At 55.5% G+C, this 14,362-nt stretch overlaps 4 protein-coding genes across 4 annotated transcripts; 3 read left to right on the top strand and 1 right to left on the bottom strand.

Moving 5' to 3' along the window:
• Positions 1–598: 598 nt before the first annotated feature.
• On the bottom strand, positions 599–2,593 carry LMXM_22_0790 (conserved hypothetical protein; the record flags this gene model as incomplete). The annotated part of the gene is made up of 1 exon (XM_003875486.1): positions 599–2,593. The coding sequence occupies one exon, from the start codon at positions 2,591–2,593 to the stop codon at positions 599–601; it is 1,995 nt and encodes a 664-aa protein (XP_003875535.1).
• Positions 2,594–4,704: 2,111 nt separating this feature from the next.
• LMXM_22_0800 (conserved hypothetical protein) lies at positions 4,705–5,352 on the top strand (the record flags this gene model as incomplete). Its single annotated transcript, XM_003875487.1, has 1 exon — positions 4,705–5,352. The coding sequence occupies one exon, from the start codon at positions 4,705–4,707 to the stop codon at positions 5,350–5,352; it is 648 nt and encodes a 215-aa protein (XP_003875536.1).
• A 741-nt stretch (positions 5,353–6,093) lies between these two features.
• On the top strand, positions 6,094–7,209 carry LMXM_22_0810 (putative protein kinase; the record flags this gene model as incomplete). Its single annotated transcript, XM_003875488.1, has 1 exon — positions 6,094–7,209. The coding sequence occupies one exon, from the start codon at positions 6,094–6,096 to the stop codon at positions 7,207–7,209; it is 1,116 nt and encodes a 371-aa protein (XP_003875537.1).
• A 3,450-nt stretch (positions 7,210–10,659) lies between these two features.
• Positions 10,660–13,464, top strand: LMXM_22_0820 (conserved hypothetical protein; the record flags this gene model as incomplete). Its single annotated transcript, XM_003875489.1, has 1 exon — positions 10,660–13,464. One exon carries the CDS (start codon positions 10,660–10,662, stop codon positions 13,462–13,464), a length of 2,805 nt encoding a protein of 934 aa, XP_003875538.1.
• Between the last annotated feature and the right edge of the window lie 898 nt (positions 13,465–14,362).

Below are 14,362 nucleotides of genomic sequence, written 5' to 3' on the forward strand. Positions count from 1 at the left end.
AAATATATGAACGTGAGCAATTCACTGACGTGTACATTGGAAGTCATGAAGGCAGAGGAGGGAAGAAGATGAGAGTGCAACCAATATTGAGTATTAAACGACTGGGAACAAGTCTTTCGTTCCGTATAATCCGCACACTTACAGAAAGGGAGAAAACTTTCAGTTTCTTTTTTTCGCGCATACGAGCAGCATTTTTTTTTTGAATCTGCTGAGCTTCAGCTCATGCTTTGCGCAACATGAAGAGCAACACACAAAAGGTTCGCTAGCTCTCTTTTCGTTTTCCTCGACTGAATCAAACAAAAACTGCGCTCATTTTATGCAAAAGGCTGATGTTGTGGTTCATAGCACCTTTTCCCCTTTTGTTTACTTCTCTTTCATTTTGCGAAGTGCTCTATGCCTGTGAAAACCTGCACATTGCAAAAGAAAAGGCAAGTAAAATTGAGAATTTGCTATTCCGAGTCATCTTTCCTATCAGAGTAAAGTAAAATTGTAAAAAAAAATAGTGCGCAAACTCGCGAATCGTGAAAACAAAAAAAATCCAACAACAATACAGAGAAACCGCAATCGAAAAAGGGGGCAAAAAGCTCAAACCATGCCTTTATCTTTTTTTGCAAACAAGCTGCGGCGGTGGAAATTTTGCTTCATTCAGGAGTGCAGCCGCAATCTTGGTGTCCAGTTTGCCTTGTAAATGGATTTCGAGTGGTATTTTCGTCCCGGGCTTCAAATTTTTCATCGTCGTCGACGGGTCGACGACACAAGAGCTCGTACAAAACTCCTTTTTCCATTGATCGGCGAGTATCTGAAGATCAAACCCAAAAGACTCCAAACTCTGCAGAACTGTAATGAACCTCTTGTTTGTCACCTTCGCAGACCACAAATGAACTGTGGGGAGTGGTCCGTTTTTGATTATCCGCTTCGGATTCAAGTTACCGCTAGCTAGCGATGAGCCCTCCACAATAGTTTGCAAAATAATTTCGTGCTTCAGCCGGAACAAACTTAGCATACCTTCCACAACTTGATTGACCGGCATCTCAGAGGCGTATGCCTTGGAGGTGAACATTTTCGATAGCGTATCGTCGATTTTTACACTGGGTAGTTCGCCTTTTTTGACCTCGTTCACAACCAGCAGATTGTGTGTTTTTATGTAGTTTTTCAAATTGTCGACTAGTGTTTTCCGCGTGTACAATTCTCTGAGAACGTTGTCATCAATAGGGGTCCTTTGAAAAACAGGAACCGTGCCGGTAGCAACCTGTTCGATTGTGGGAAACAGAGTGTCACGCGGAATGTTCAGCTCCTCGCCTATCAGCAGAATACGTATAAGATCGTCCTCCAGTCCACGAGGTGCAGCGTAGAAAACATCGGCAGACACAATGTATTGACGGAACACACCTGTACCTTCGGCAAGGAGTTTGGCTTGCAGTGCTTGCACCTCTTTTTCACACCCTTCCCGATGCATCGTGCTGAGAAAATCTGCGTAGAGCATGTTGTGTTGTCGCATCACGTCGGCAGATTTGTTTACTTGAGTGACACAATGAGTGCCAGGACTTGTTTCAGCTATGGTGAGAAGATTCGGGAACCTTTGAAAAAATGCAAGCGCTTTCTTGTATTTGGTATCTTTGAACTGAATCGCAGAAGTGTGGGCACCGTCTCTTGGGTACGAGGCGACGACAATGCTCGTGAACTGTGACACCGGCATGGGCAACAACGAGTGTGAGACTCGCTTCATGGCTTCGCAGAGACAAAAGTTCAGCATTGTGTCTTCGTCCGAAAAGACATCGGCGTAGTCCACACCTGGCGTCTTTTTCCCTTCAGTAGCCTCATTGCTCGAAACGTCATCGTCTGTGTTTTCATTCTCCTCAGTCGCAGAGTCCACCTCGGGTAACCTTTCACAAACTTCGCCTTCCCCAAACTCAGACGGAATCAGAAGTGATTGAGAAGAAAGGCTAAAGTTCGTAATAAAACGATTCTCAAATTCTTGCCAGAGGTTGTCGTGAAAGCACTGTACAACAAATACACCTACGCCTGCATCCTGCTTCGCTGTCATGTTGCTGGTCACAATTCCAACGGCGTATGGAACATCGACACCGACAGAGTAAATGAGTGCTACATCCCCCACTACCACTGGCGTTTTTTTCCGAGTGCTCAGAATGCCTGGCATCATCAAGTGTGCCCCGCTGAGAAGAAATCGAGAAGTCGGGCCGCGGCAAACAATAGTAACGATGCCTTCATTTACAAGGCTTGTCCACTCTTCACCTTTCTCGGCCAGCAGCTGGTGTAGGCGCAGGAAGAAGAAGACAGTGGGAACCATGAGAAAGCTGAAAGAATCCGCTTGTGTAATGGCATCCTTATCTTCCTTTCCTAGGCGATCAATCGAAATAAAAAGCGGCACCTCATTGACAGAGTATACGAAAACCGACGATTCAAGCCCGCATTGATACTTTCGTTTCGTGACCATATCTTTCTTGCCGACAACTAGATCGAACTTATCTGCGTTGTCTATTCCGATGACGCTCACAACATTGGCTCTCAGCTTCTTGACGTCACTTTTGCCGACTGATTGTGCTTCCTTTAACGCGCACTTTCTCTTGAACATCCTGCGCTCATTAACAAACTTATTTATCGGCTTGGAGATACATGAAGCAATGTGCAAGCGAGCAACAAAAACAGTGAGCAGGCAAAAAGGGAATGATCAAAAGAAAGGCTACATGAAGGAGCAAAAGTAAGCTGCTAATACCTAATGAAGATAAATTGATGACGCTGTCAGGCACGGATTTCTGGCGTAGCCTCCCCCGTGTTCCGCCTCCAGTTTGGCTGAAAGCTACAGTGTATGCGATAACTCACGCCTTGAGTGATGCTGCTGAAACAAAGGTTCACTAGCATGTCTTCCTTGTCCGTTGTACAGAGGGTACTGTAGCGACTGTAAAGAGCCGGATACTCGCTTTTCTTAAGCTCCCTGACGCACGGAGGAAAGATACATTGAGAGCACCACTGCATCTAAACGAGACCGCCTCCTTGGCCCGCTAATGGCAACTACCGCTGTGTTCTTGTGTACAGAAACGCGCAGTGCCACGCAACAGAAGAGTCTGAAGTCGATCGGGAAACACAAGTCGCAACCATTGACTGCGTGCAGGGAAACCAGTTTCCCCGCCCCACACTAAAACTTGCAACAATCACCGGCCGAGCTTTTGCAAAGCATGAAGCGAGGAGGGGGGCACCGGCACAGCTTTTACTCATCACAGAAAATGCCAACGGGGGTGTTTTCATTTCCACAGGAGTTCGCTCCATTCACAAAAGCCCCCCAATGAGGGCCACGGGGAGGGAGGGAGAGATGACACTGCCGATCATGATGCCTCCACAACATACTCCTAACAGTCTCAGTTATACTGCTCCCAACTCCCATCCTGGTGGGCACGCCTAGGTGCGCCGCATCGATATCTTAGGACCCACTCTCTGAGGAAGCCAAGCAGCCCCCCCCCCCTCCCCTCCTTCATACCCCTGTCCCTGCCAAGCGCAGAATCACTTCCGGTGGTGACAGGGCCAGGCACGTACGACGTGGAGAAGCCAGAGCGATCTATCGCCGCTGATGTGGGTGGCCAGGTCGTGGGCGGCGTCGCGTCGGCGCGACCTGCGACGGTGAACGCGTTTCCATCATTTATGCGATGGGGCAGAGTGTCCGCGTGACTCGAGCGTGTATCCCGCCCTGCCCCCCACTGCGTGCTGCTGGGGAGCGTGCGCCACCCCGAGGGATGCACCAGGTGGCGGCGGGCGAGGCGGGCGGGGGGCGGGTGGAGTTGGAGGCCGAGGCCGCGCTCGGATGGCTGAGGGCACTGCTGCAGCGCGTGTTTACGGCTGGTTGGCGCCACGCGACGGGGCCTGTGACGGGCCGGGTGGAGTGGGGTCTGAGTTCATGTTGCATGAAAGATTGGAATCGTGGACTCAAAAAAAACCTACGCCACCGCTCAACTTGTTCTTCAGCACTCATTGCTTTATGGGGCTTAAGGGCGATGCTCCAGGTGGGTCTAAGGCCGAAGTTTCCACACTGAGCAAAGGCGTTAACTTTGTTTTGATCGTGTGACGGCTGAGATTTGGCTCGCTTTATAGAGGCCGGTGGGAATTATGCCAGGAGTAGCAAGACGCTGCGAATGGAAACAACGCACCCCTGTCCGGTACAGGGAGAGGGAGCTGGATGAGTAGGGCAGCTAATGACGAGGTCGTTATTGAAAAATTTGTATGTGTGGCTGTAGGTGGTGGGTGTCGAAAGAAGTTCATAAATTTCTGTCAAATGTCTCTGAACGGTGTGAGTCATAAACGAGAGAAATACCAGGGTCACCTGCGCGAACTAATATTACCTCTCTTTGTGCAGTCTGTGAGACGCGGCTTCTCCAGTGAATCGAAACTAGCTTTTGTTTTGCCTGCTGTGCGGTTACTCTTTTTTAGAAGTCTCTCCCTCCGGGAGTCATGCATCTCGTGAGCAATAACATCATCTGTGGTTGCTGGGTAGGCTCTTAGCTCTGTGCAGTCACCTTGCTCTTTCCGTTCTCATGCCTAAACACCCTGTAAGACACGCAGCACTACAGTTTTTAGAAGACGTTACAAATCCCGTTCAGCACCTCTCGTTCGCCGTGCCTGTCAGCTTCTGGACGAGTAAAGGACTACTTTTTTCCTTAAAGGCGCCTCTCGCTTTAGCATCTACTCAGCCTCACCATGCAGCGTCCAAAGACCGAATGCGAGAAACAGCAGGAGCAGTCGGATGAGCTGTTTGCGCGTCAGCTTCAAGAGCAGCTAAACCATTCAGGCGGTGCTGTTCATGCTCCGTCTCCGCAGAGCGGACCATCGAAGTCAGTGCAGGAGGCTGCTGATGCTGCTTTTGCTCGCCAGCTTCAAGAAGAGATCGACCGTCAAGAGGCCGCCACCGGTACAGGTGCCTCTGGAGCAAGTGAGGAATACAAGATTCCCATGGAGTGCCCTGCCTGCACCTTTGTCAACTACATGAAGCCGTCTAGCTCGTCAAAGGAGTGGAAATGTGCTCAGTGCAGCAGGACACTGATGGAAAATGTATTGCACTCGGGCCACGTCTCTCACAATGACCTCGTGGAGTGCAAAGTGTGCCATTCCCTCAACAAGCTCCCCTCGAAGAAGTCCGATGCAGTTTTGTGTGGTGGATGCTATCAGGAGCTCGTCCTGACCCTGAACACCGCTTCATCCGTGGAAAGCGAAGAAAACCAGCGTACAGTGCAGCTTCGCTGTGGTCAATGCAGCGTGATCAATGCTGTGACAGTCGGTGTGAGTGTGAAGAGATTAGAGTTCATATGTGGTGGCTGTGGAGTATTGAACACGATGACACTTGAGTAAACCACGCTCAAGCTCCACATGTTGCCGGCGGCTCGTATTGCTTTCACCCTTTCGGGTGCCTTTTTTCATATGGTGCTTTCGCACGGTTGTCAGATCCTTTTTACCCCCTTTGCATTCAATTCAAAACATATTTTTCTCCTGAGAGTTTGCTCACTTTTTTTTAGTCACGATCATTATTAGCACGTTTGTGATATGCTGTTTGCTCTCTATCTCTATTTGTGGCCCGTATGCTTGTCTATATTGCTTGAAATCGAAGAAGCCATTATGAAGTCTGTGGGCCAATAGGCCTCTTTTTCAGCTGTCCTTTAGTGCCGCCGTCGGGAAGCGTCCTCGCAGGTGGTGCAGAGCGGTCTAGATCGCTTTGAAAGCAAGAGTTCCAGCTATTTTGTTGATGAAGGTAACTACTCCATCCAAGGGCAGTCTTATGCTTGGGGACAAGCTGTTTTCTCACTCTCTTTCTCATCTTCCCTCTGCCTCTCTCCTCCCCTCACACCTCTCTGTTGTCATTGATTCTATTCTCTTATCATCCCGATTCATGTACATTGGTCCTATTCCTCTTCATGGTGTAAGGTAAAGTCCCACACTTAGCCGACCATAACTGCAGCAACCTGCAACACACGTAGCTACGTTGACCTCACCTTATATAAAGTTTCACTGGGCGCAACTGATGTTTGTATATAAATATATATTACGCAGTAGTAAGATCGTTTCATTTCACTCCCAAGCAAGTGAGCGTGCGTGATGCGGCGAGTCGGCGACTACGAAATTCTCGATGTGGTGGGTGAAGGTGCATACAGCAAGGTGAAACGAGTTCGCCACATACCTACTGGGTGTATGTTTGTCGCTAAGATAGTACCAAAAACAAACCAGCAGGTCGAAAACGACGTTCGTCTGGAGATTTCCATTTTGCGGCGCTTGAAGCACAAGAATATTGTTCAGTTGATTGAGATTCTGGAAAGTACGAACAACTACTACATTATACTGGAGCCTGTCATGGGTGGTGATCTGTGCGACATCATCGTGGGTATGGATCGGCCCTTGCCAGAGCAAGATGTAGCGGCCCTCTTAATTCAGCTAGTGGCAGGGGTGCGCGCATGCCATCGCAACGGGGTCGCACATCGCGACTTGAAACCAGAGAACCTCCTTCTGGGAACAGATGGTGTGCTGAAGATCTCTGACTTTGGGCTGAGCCGCCTCCACAGGGAAAGCAACTTCCAAGCGAGCACAAACGAGTACGCACACACGCTTACAGGAACCCTCGCATATCTGGCGCCTGAAGTTTTTGGGGGCTCATACGATGCGTTTCGCGCGGACATTTGGTCGATGGGGTGCATTGCGTACGTCTTGTTGACGCAGAACTTTCCGTTCGGCTCCACAACCGATCCTCACGCCTTGGAGGCTCGCATTCGCAACGGAGAAGTTTCCATAATGCCTTCCTCTGTTAGTGCCGAGGCAAAGAACTTGTGCAAGTGGCTCTTGTCTCCGCGGCCGGAGGATCGACCAACGTTAGACGATGTAGCGCAGCACGACTTCTTCAAAAGGTATCTACCTGCAGAGTATCTTAGAATGACAGCGAACCGAAAGTCGCCGATTGTGCACGGTGCGAATATGAACGAATTCAGCTCGCAGGTTCAAGAAGAAGCTCCATCCTGTAGCCCAAGCACATCAAGTGCCAAGCGAAAACATCACCATGCCCGTAGCGGCAGTGCTGCGAGAACCTCACCCTCAGGGAGCGCGGTTGATGGCGCAGCTACTAGCAGTAACCGCAGCAGCGAAAGCGGGAGGGATCGTGAAGACCTGGTTAGCCACGGCACTCACGGCGGATCTGATCCTGGGGGATACTGCGGGGACGTGTAGGCAAGTGGCGTGGGTGTAGAGCCGAAAGAGCGCCGCTTGTGGCCGTTTGGGGAGGGGGCATAGTTCCAGCCGCGCGATCATCTGAGCTGCGGCTCACATTTCAAAGGATCACTGCCGTGCCAAAACAAAGCACAATGTCTGGCGGCATTCCATCACGGGCGTCTCTTCAAGGGAGAACGGCAGTCTTTCAGTTCGTTTGATTTCCTTTGACTTGTCTTCGACACTTTTCCTTTCCACTCTATGGGTTTGCTGACTTTATACTCGTGTACAATGCTTGCTTGACTTCTTCCTTTTCTCTTTTTTCTTTTTTTTTGTTTCGTCTCCACGCCAGGATGCTGCCATTGGGAGGCGCTTGACAACGTTTCACACGTCCTTGTGACAGCACTGAATCTCGTGATCAAAAGTTTCTCAAGTACATTTATGCGCGTGAGTGCGTGGGTGTCTCTTCGATGCGCGAATTGCGGAACTCGTTTTCATAAACTGTGCAAGAAAGTGCACAGCTGAAGGGCACTGTTCGATCTCCTCGCTTCTCTCTGTTTTTTTTTGTTGTGCGGCGGGCACCTGGCCTGTGCGACCCGGGCATCCATGGTGGGGAGGGCTCGCGTGATTGGCGGTGTAAGGCAACCCAGGTGCCGCTGCACGTGCCCACGATCGACAGTCTCCAGCGCCGTTGACGTCCTTCAACGGCGACATATATGTCTGTCTTGGTTGGCGCTGTGCATCTGAGTTCAACGGGATTGCCTCGCTCATATCTATCACGACTGTATGTAGCGCAATTCGATTTTGAATGCCAATACGCCGGGTGGTGCTGCTACTGGGAGTTGTACTCGAGACCAAAAACAATGGAAGGTGATAGGAAATACAGCAGGCATGTACACTGCCGTTCGACATGCACATGCATACGTCTACGCGCAAATATGGAGAGAGCGAGGTGCTGAAGTGGAAGAAAGCAACAAGCTGCCGTTCTATTGGCTAGCTGTGTTGGTGCAGCGCCTTTCCTCACTGCTCCGTCTCCCTTTCGTGTTTTTCCGGTTAACCCCCACGATGCTTCAAGCGAGGTTGAAGAACACACCAGCAGCGGCTTTTTTTTTGCCCTTCGACGTTCTTCTCACACCCTGATGACGAGGAACATCTCAGCGTGGCATCCGTAGTGCAGTGTCTACTCTTTGTGGGGAAACCAAGAACGTCCAGCTTGCTCTCAGGTACGGCTGTGGACTCTTGGTGCCAGCGGACAGGTGTGGGCTGGCGCTGTGCCTGTGAGGCCAACGGTCATGATCACGGCTGGGCCAGCTCACTGCGGATCATGCGGACGATTCAACGAATGCGCGCATGCGCCTACTGCTTTTCTGCCTTTGCTGCGCTGCAGCGATGCCGCGCGTGGTCCCGGGGCCCAGCCTGCGCTGTACGCAGTGGGATTGCGGCGGGCTGAGCGGGGACCAGACGGTGTTGGTCTGCCCTGACTTCTTGACGAATCTTCGATGCAAGTCCGTATTCTGCACGGGGTGCACATTTCACCCTCATGTGCTCGCAAGGCATGTTGTTTGTATGGTTTTCTGCATTGTGGTGTAGCCAAAGAAAAGAAACGCGGTGGTGACGTCTCTGTGCTGATACAAGAGAAGATACATATAGGTGCGGGCCCTCCCCCTGTTTTCAAGGACGGGGTTGGTGCAGTGACGGTTTGGCTTTGCTGTGGCTAGCCCCACTACACGGGTACACTTCACGTAGGGCCACGCACCAAAGGCTGACGTGGTGGCGAGAAGCTCTCTATCAGGTACGGGGCGGCATCGCGCCTGGCCCTCGCGTTGTTGGGATTGGCGCCGGCCTGCGCCGCCCGGTGTGGAGCACGAAAAGACGGTCCGACTGGGACTGGGCCCATCCTACACAACTAGTTCACTGACAAATACTTGACATGCACAAACGAAAATGACACTTCGACATGTCACGGCGCAGACGGGGCCACCGAGGCGTCACCTTGGCGCTCGACTGCCTCATCGAAGATTGGAGCACCGCCACCACGGCGCCGAGTGATCACTGCGCAATCCAGTTTATTATCCGCTCTGAGGAAGGGATGTGGCCCGGGTGCCGCCAGTGATGACTGGTACCCAATTATCCTCTTTCCACACAGTTTAACTGAACGCTTTACTATCCCTTATTGCCAAATCGATCTGCAAAGACCGTGCCTACACCACAGCAGCGCAGAAGCGAAGACGCGCGGGCTTCAGTGTGCCCCCCCCCCCCTCCCTCTCTCCGCCCTGACCACACATAGACAACCCGAGAGCGCATCAGGGAAGAAAGGCGAATTGCGCCCACGTAGTGACACCCACCCCATACACAACCACAATGTGTCACCCAGGGATGAGGTTCCATTCACAACTGGACTCATCGCGACAACCACCGGGAAGACTGTCCCATCTGGTAGAGCCGCTCATAGACAATTCTGGACTCCAAAACTGACGCGATCAGAGACATCTCTCGAGAAGGTGCCCTACGCGTCGCCCGAGCATCGCCCTCTCTGGGATGTGCTCATCAAGCAGTGCCAAAGAGCCCGCCTTGAAGGATGGATACAGCCCTGCAACGCACTCACTCCCGTCGACCCTCGATCGCGGGCACTCATCTTGGCTATCCATGACCCCGTGCACTGCGCACACCAGCGAAGAGACAAGGCGACCGCCACCCCACTCCGAAAGGGCAGCTCAATGTATCAGCGAGGATCTACCGGCAAAAGTCAGTGCAGCATCTGGCAGCCTCACCCCTCGTCCCACTGAAACACAGCCTCACACCCTTCACATCGCTCAAGGTGGGTGAGGTCGAATATGGTACTCCGTGAAATCTGCTGCGGCTCCGCCCCAGGCGCCGACGACATTCACCGTGAGAGTGGCAGGGCCCTACCGGTGCACTGCAAGAAAGCGCGGCTGAGCGCTTCAACCCAGAGCATTCTCATCGGCTGCGCTGCTGCTACATGGAAAGAATGGCGCATTGTGCCCCTCTTGACGCTGCACAAACCAGATGATGGTTTCGCGCCTCTCTCTTCCTCATCGACCATAAACTTGTGCAAGTTACTCGAACAAATGGCCTCGCGACAACTGCGCAACCATCTGGAAGACAAGCTCCCACCACGCCCGTGTCTGGCTTCCCTCCTTGCCGCTCCGCTATAGATCTCCTGCGCTTTCTCCCCCGCGCAGTAACCCAGCTTCAGCCAAGTACTAAGGTAGGACTCGTATTTGTGGACTACATTCGGACGTTTAACTGGGCACATCACGGCGCTGAAGAAGTTCACCGTAGCGTCACACCTCACCTACAGGATCATGGATTCCTCAGACAACCGCCGCTGCCTCATCCTCGCTGGCACCGCTGCCCGCGGGCTCCGTGCGCGTTCCCCTGAGCGAACACGTGGCAGATGTGCACGACGACGACATTGTCCTAGACACCCCCGCCTCTCTCTTGCCCTGCATGGCCGAGAGGGGAGCATCAACATCGGAGCTGCGGCAGGCGGCACAGCGAGCGCACGAGCCTGCCGCGCCGGAGAAGAGCGAGCATGCCCACCCGGCAGCACGGGGTGTCGGGCAGGATGTGATCGACCTCGTCACGGACGTCTTCACAGCGCAGCGCGATGCCGCGATCAAGAAGCGTCGCGAGGTACTCTATGAGCTGACGCACCCAAATCCAATCGACTACACGTACAACGGCAAGCTGGTGCCGCCGCCGCCGCTGAGCTTCGGGCAGGTGACGGAGGAGGCGCGCGCCCTCGGCAACAAGATGATGCTTGGGCAGACGTACTCGCTGGTGAGACAGGCCGGCGCGCGCGCCTCGGCCGACGACTTGGACGTGGCCGGCGGCTCGGCCAACACAGCCGGCCGCGGCACCGCCGCAGCGACGACTGTGTCGCCGGCCTCGAGCATCGAGGCAGGTCTGGAGGCGCCGCTCTCCACTTTTTCGTCTCGCCATGCGAAGGGCTACGGCGACCGCACCGCTGCGGCGCCGTATCGCAGCCGCACGCGCGACGCGAACATCTTCCGTGACCACAACTACTTCTTCGAGATCAACGAGCTGTATCAGGAGGTGGCGTTCGCCGGCAGAGCCTGCGCCGGCAAGTCCAGTCTGCTGAACGCGCTGCTGGGCCAGTACGTGGCCAAGACAAGCAGCACGCCGAACACGACGCGCAAGATCTCCTTCTACCAGAGTGTGACGCCGGAGCAGCTGCACGCCTTCCATGTCAAGGAGCACCACAACCAGCTTGTCAAGCTACCCGGCGGCGGGCTGCAGCTCACCTTTGTGGACCTGCCGGGCTATGGCATCGAAGGAATGAGCGACAAGTGGCGTGATGCAGCCATTGAGCTGACGGACGCCTACTTTGGCGTTCGCCGCTCCGTCAACACCGTCCTGTACTGCATGGACTGCGAGCGGGGCCTCACCAAGACGGACATCAAATACTTGGAGTGGATAGAGAACGTCCATGGCGCGTGCTTTATGGTGCTGACCAAGTGCGACAGCGTACCGCACTCCCGCGTCTGCTCTGTCATGCGCCAGGTGTACGCGCTGATCACGAAGCACCGGCGCAAGTACCGCAAGGTGTTCCCCTTCATCATTCCCGTCTCGGCCAAGGATGGCACGAACATCGAGCTCCTGCGTGGCCTCATCACAGAGACCGCTGGGATCATACCTGGCGATAAGCTACGGGAGCTGCTGCAGCACAAGAAGGCGGCCTTCACACGCACGGCGCTTCTGGCGGAGGTGAGCCGCATCGACGCTGCGCGGCAGCTGGAGCGGCATCAGGCGAAGGCCTACTTTCAACTCACGCGTGGCGGCACCGGGGCGAGCGCGGCCGTGGAGTTGCCGGCGGAGGCGCCCGGTAGTGAGGTGCCAGGCGCGAGGCGAGACCGAGAAGGGAGCGGTGGCGCCGGTGCGGGCGCGGCACTCGGCAGTCGCCACCGCCGCTATGTGGTGCCGCTCGGCAACGGCGCCGCTGACGCTGAAGCCGCGGCGCTGCTCCCCGCCTGTGCCAGCGATCTGGACACAGCGGGCGGCACTGCGGACTTCTTCCCTACCGAGTCGTCGATGGCGGCTGCGGCTGCGGAGGGCCGTCGTGAGAGACGTGAGCGGTTCCTCGCGTGGCGTAGGGCGCACCCACTGAGCACAGTGTCACCGTCGTACAGTGCAATCCATGGGCAGGCGGGCTGTGATGCTACCCGACCCGTTGCAGCATCAGAGCAGGAGGCAGGCCTTGCGGACAGCGGCCGCTACCGTCTGAACACCGGCCTCGACAATCCCAGGGCTGCTCATGCTGTGCTGGAGCTGCACGGGGAGCCGGATGTCTCTGGTGGAGAGTGCGACGCGCGCGGCACGGACGGTGAGGAGGCGCGACATGGCGGGGGCGGCATCGCAGCGCGGAATTCCAGGGCCACAGCCGTGGCCTCCGCAGGCGAGTCTTCGCATTCTCCGCCGCCCGCACTTCCAATAGCGGCGGCGTGCCACGGCCGGCGGTCCAGCGTCATCGGTCTCAGTGCCGTCGACACGGACGGGGGCGTTGCGCCAGGTGCCGCCGCCAGCGCAGCGCCACCGGCAGTGGCACCGTCTTCTTCCGTGGGATTGGCCCCGACAGGTACGGTCTCGCGGTTCCTCGGCGTGATGGAGCAGTATGGCCGCCAGCACAATGTTGTTTCGTCGGCAAAGCAGAAGCGGAGGGAGGAGCGGTGGTGTCGGGGCGGCGGCGGTGGTGGTGGCGCGCGTGGCAGACATTGCGCTGTCGGCGGCCTGCTCGCCGAGGACGCGTCTGGTCGCCTGTCCGCCTACAGAGCTGGCAGGCCGTGTGGGCCGGCTCTCGTGTCGGCCAAAACCGACGTGAATAGGCGCCAGGCCGAGTGGCGGGCGGAGCAGCTGAAGACGCTCCTTGCGAAGGAAAACCCCGAGGCGCCGTGGGCGGCACTGCACCAGCTGCGCCGGAAGATCCAGACCCGCGAGGAGGAGACGGCACTGGCTGGGATGCGGAGGAAGGAGGTCGCCGCGTATGTGCGCAACGCCGGCCGCGTGACGGCGAGCTTCGAGAAGTTCGAGGGCGAGGTGACGGCGGCCAAGTATATGAATGAGATTCGCCAGGCCCCGACGCTACGCTCGCAGCAGCAGATGCACCTGAACGCGACCGCCAAGATCAACTACCGCTCCATGCCACCCGGACTGTGGAAGCGCTACGGCGAGAAGGATACGTACTGGCAGACGTCACAGCTGCTCGGCAGGTCGGAGGACGAAAGTCACAGGTAAACGCTGCCGTTGGCAGTGACGGAGAACTCCGCGAGCCACCCTCGCCCCCCTCCCCCCACCGTGTCGCACCCGCTCAGACATGCTGCTCACGTGTCTTTAGACACCGGCGCGAACATTGGCACACCCCCACGCGTATGTGTATGTGTACGTGTATGTGTAGGCAGGTGTGCGTGGCGAGTGCCAACAGCGACGCAGTAATTGCGCAAGCACAAAGAAAAGAAACAGAGCCGCACGCGGCGACGGAAAGGCGGGAGGCCGCCCCCGGCCCTCTCCGCGCCCATCATGCACACATGGGTGGCGGCGGTGTGGGCTGGAAACTGTCTTTGCTAACCTTCTCCTGTGATTTCTGCCTCACACACACACACACACAGGGACACCTGCCCAGAAGCAGGACAGGGAGTTGCGAGCACAGCGTGTGTGTGTGTGTGAGCGAGAGGGAGGGCGGCGCTTGCGCTGCGTTGCCTTTTTCACGGTGTGCACGGAGGCGTGCGCGCGGTCTGCTCTACGGCACCCACCATATGTTTGCACCGATCGTGTTACCGTCGCTCCTTTCTCTCTGCTCGCCTCTCCTTTCGATCCGGCGTTGCTCGCCTTCACGTCGTGTCCCGCGCCTCGCAGGGAAAACGCCGCATACGAACGGACGGAAAGAGGGGACGCCTTCGGAGACCGCTAGACGGCACTGGCGTTCGACTGGGCAACGAAACACCTCGAGGCTGCGCGCCATGGAGGTGTACCGCCGCATCGCTGAGCGCGTGCGCGGCGCACTGTGGGCGCATCACCGGCGCCTCATGCCCGAGCGGCAGTTCCACCGTATTCTTGCCTACGTATACAACAACAAGTACGAGTACCAGATCCGGTTTGACCGCATGTCTGTCGTAGGCCGGGCGTGGGCTGGCCG

Source organism: Leishmania mexicana, chromosome 22, assembly GCF_000234665.1.
Source record: "Leishmania mexicana MHOM/GT/2001/U1103 complete genome, chromosome 22".
Classification (NCBI taxonomy): Eukaryota; Euglenozoa; class Kinetoplastea; order Trypanosomatida; family Trypanosomatidae; genus Leishmania; species Leishmania mexicana.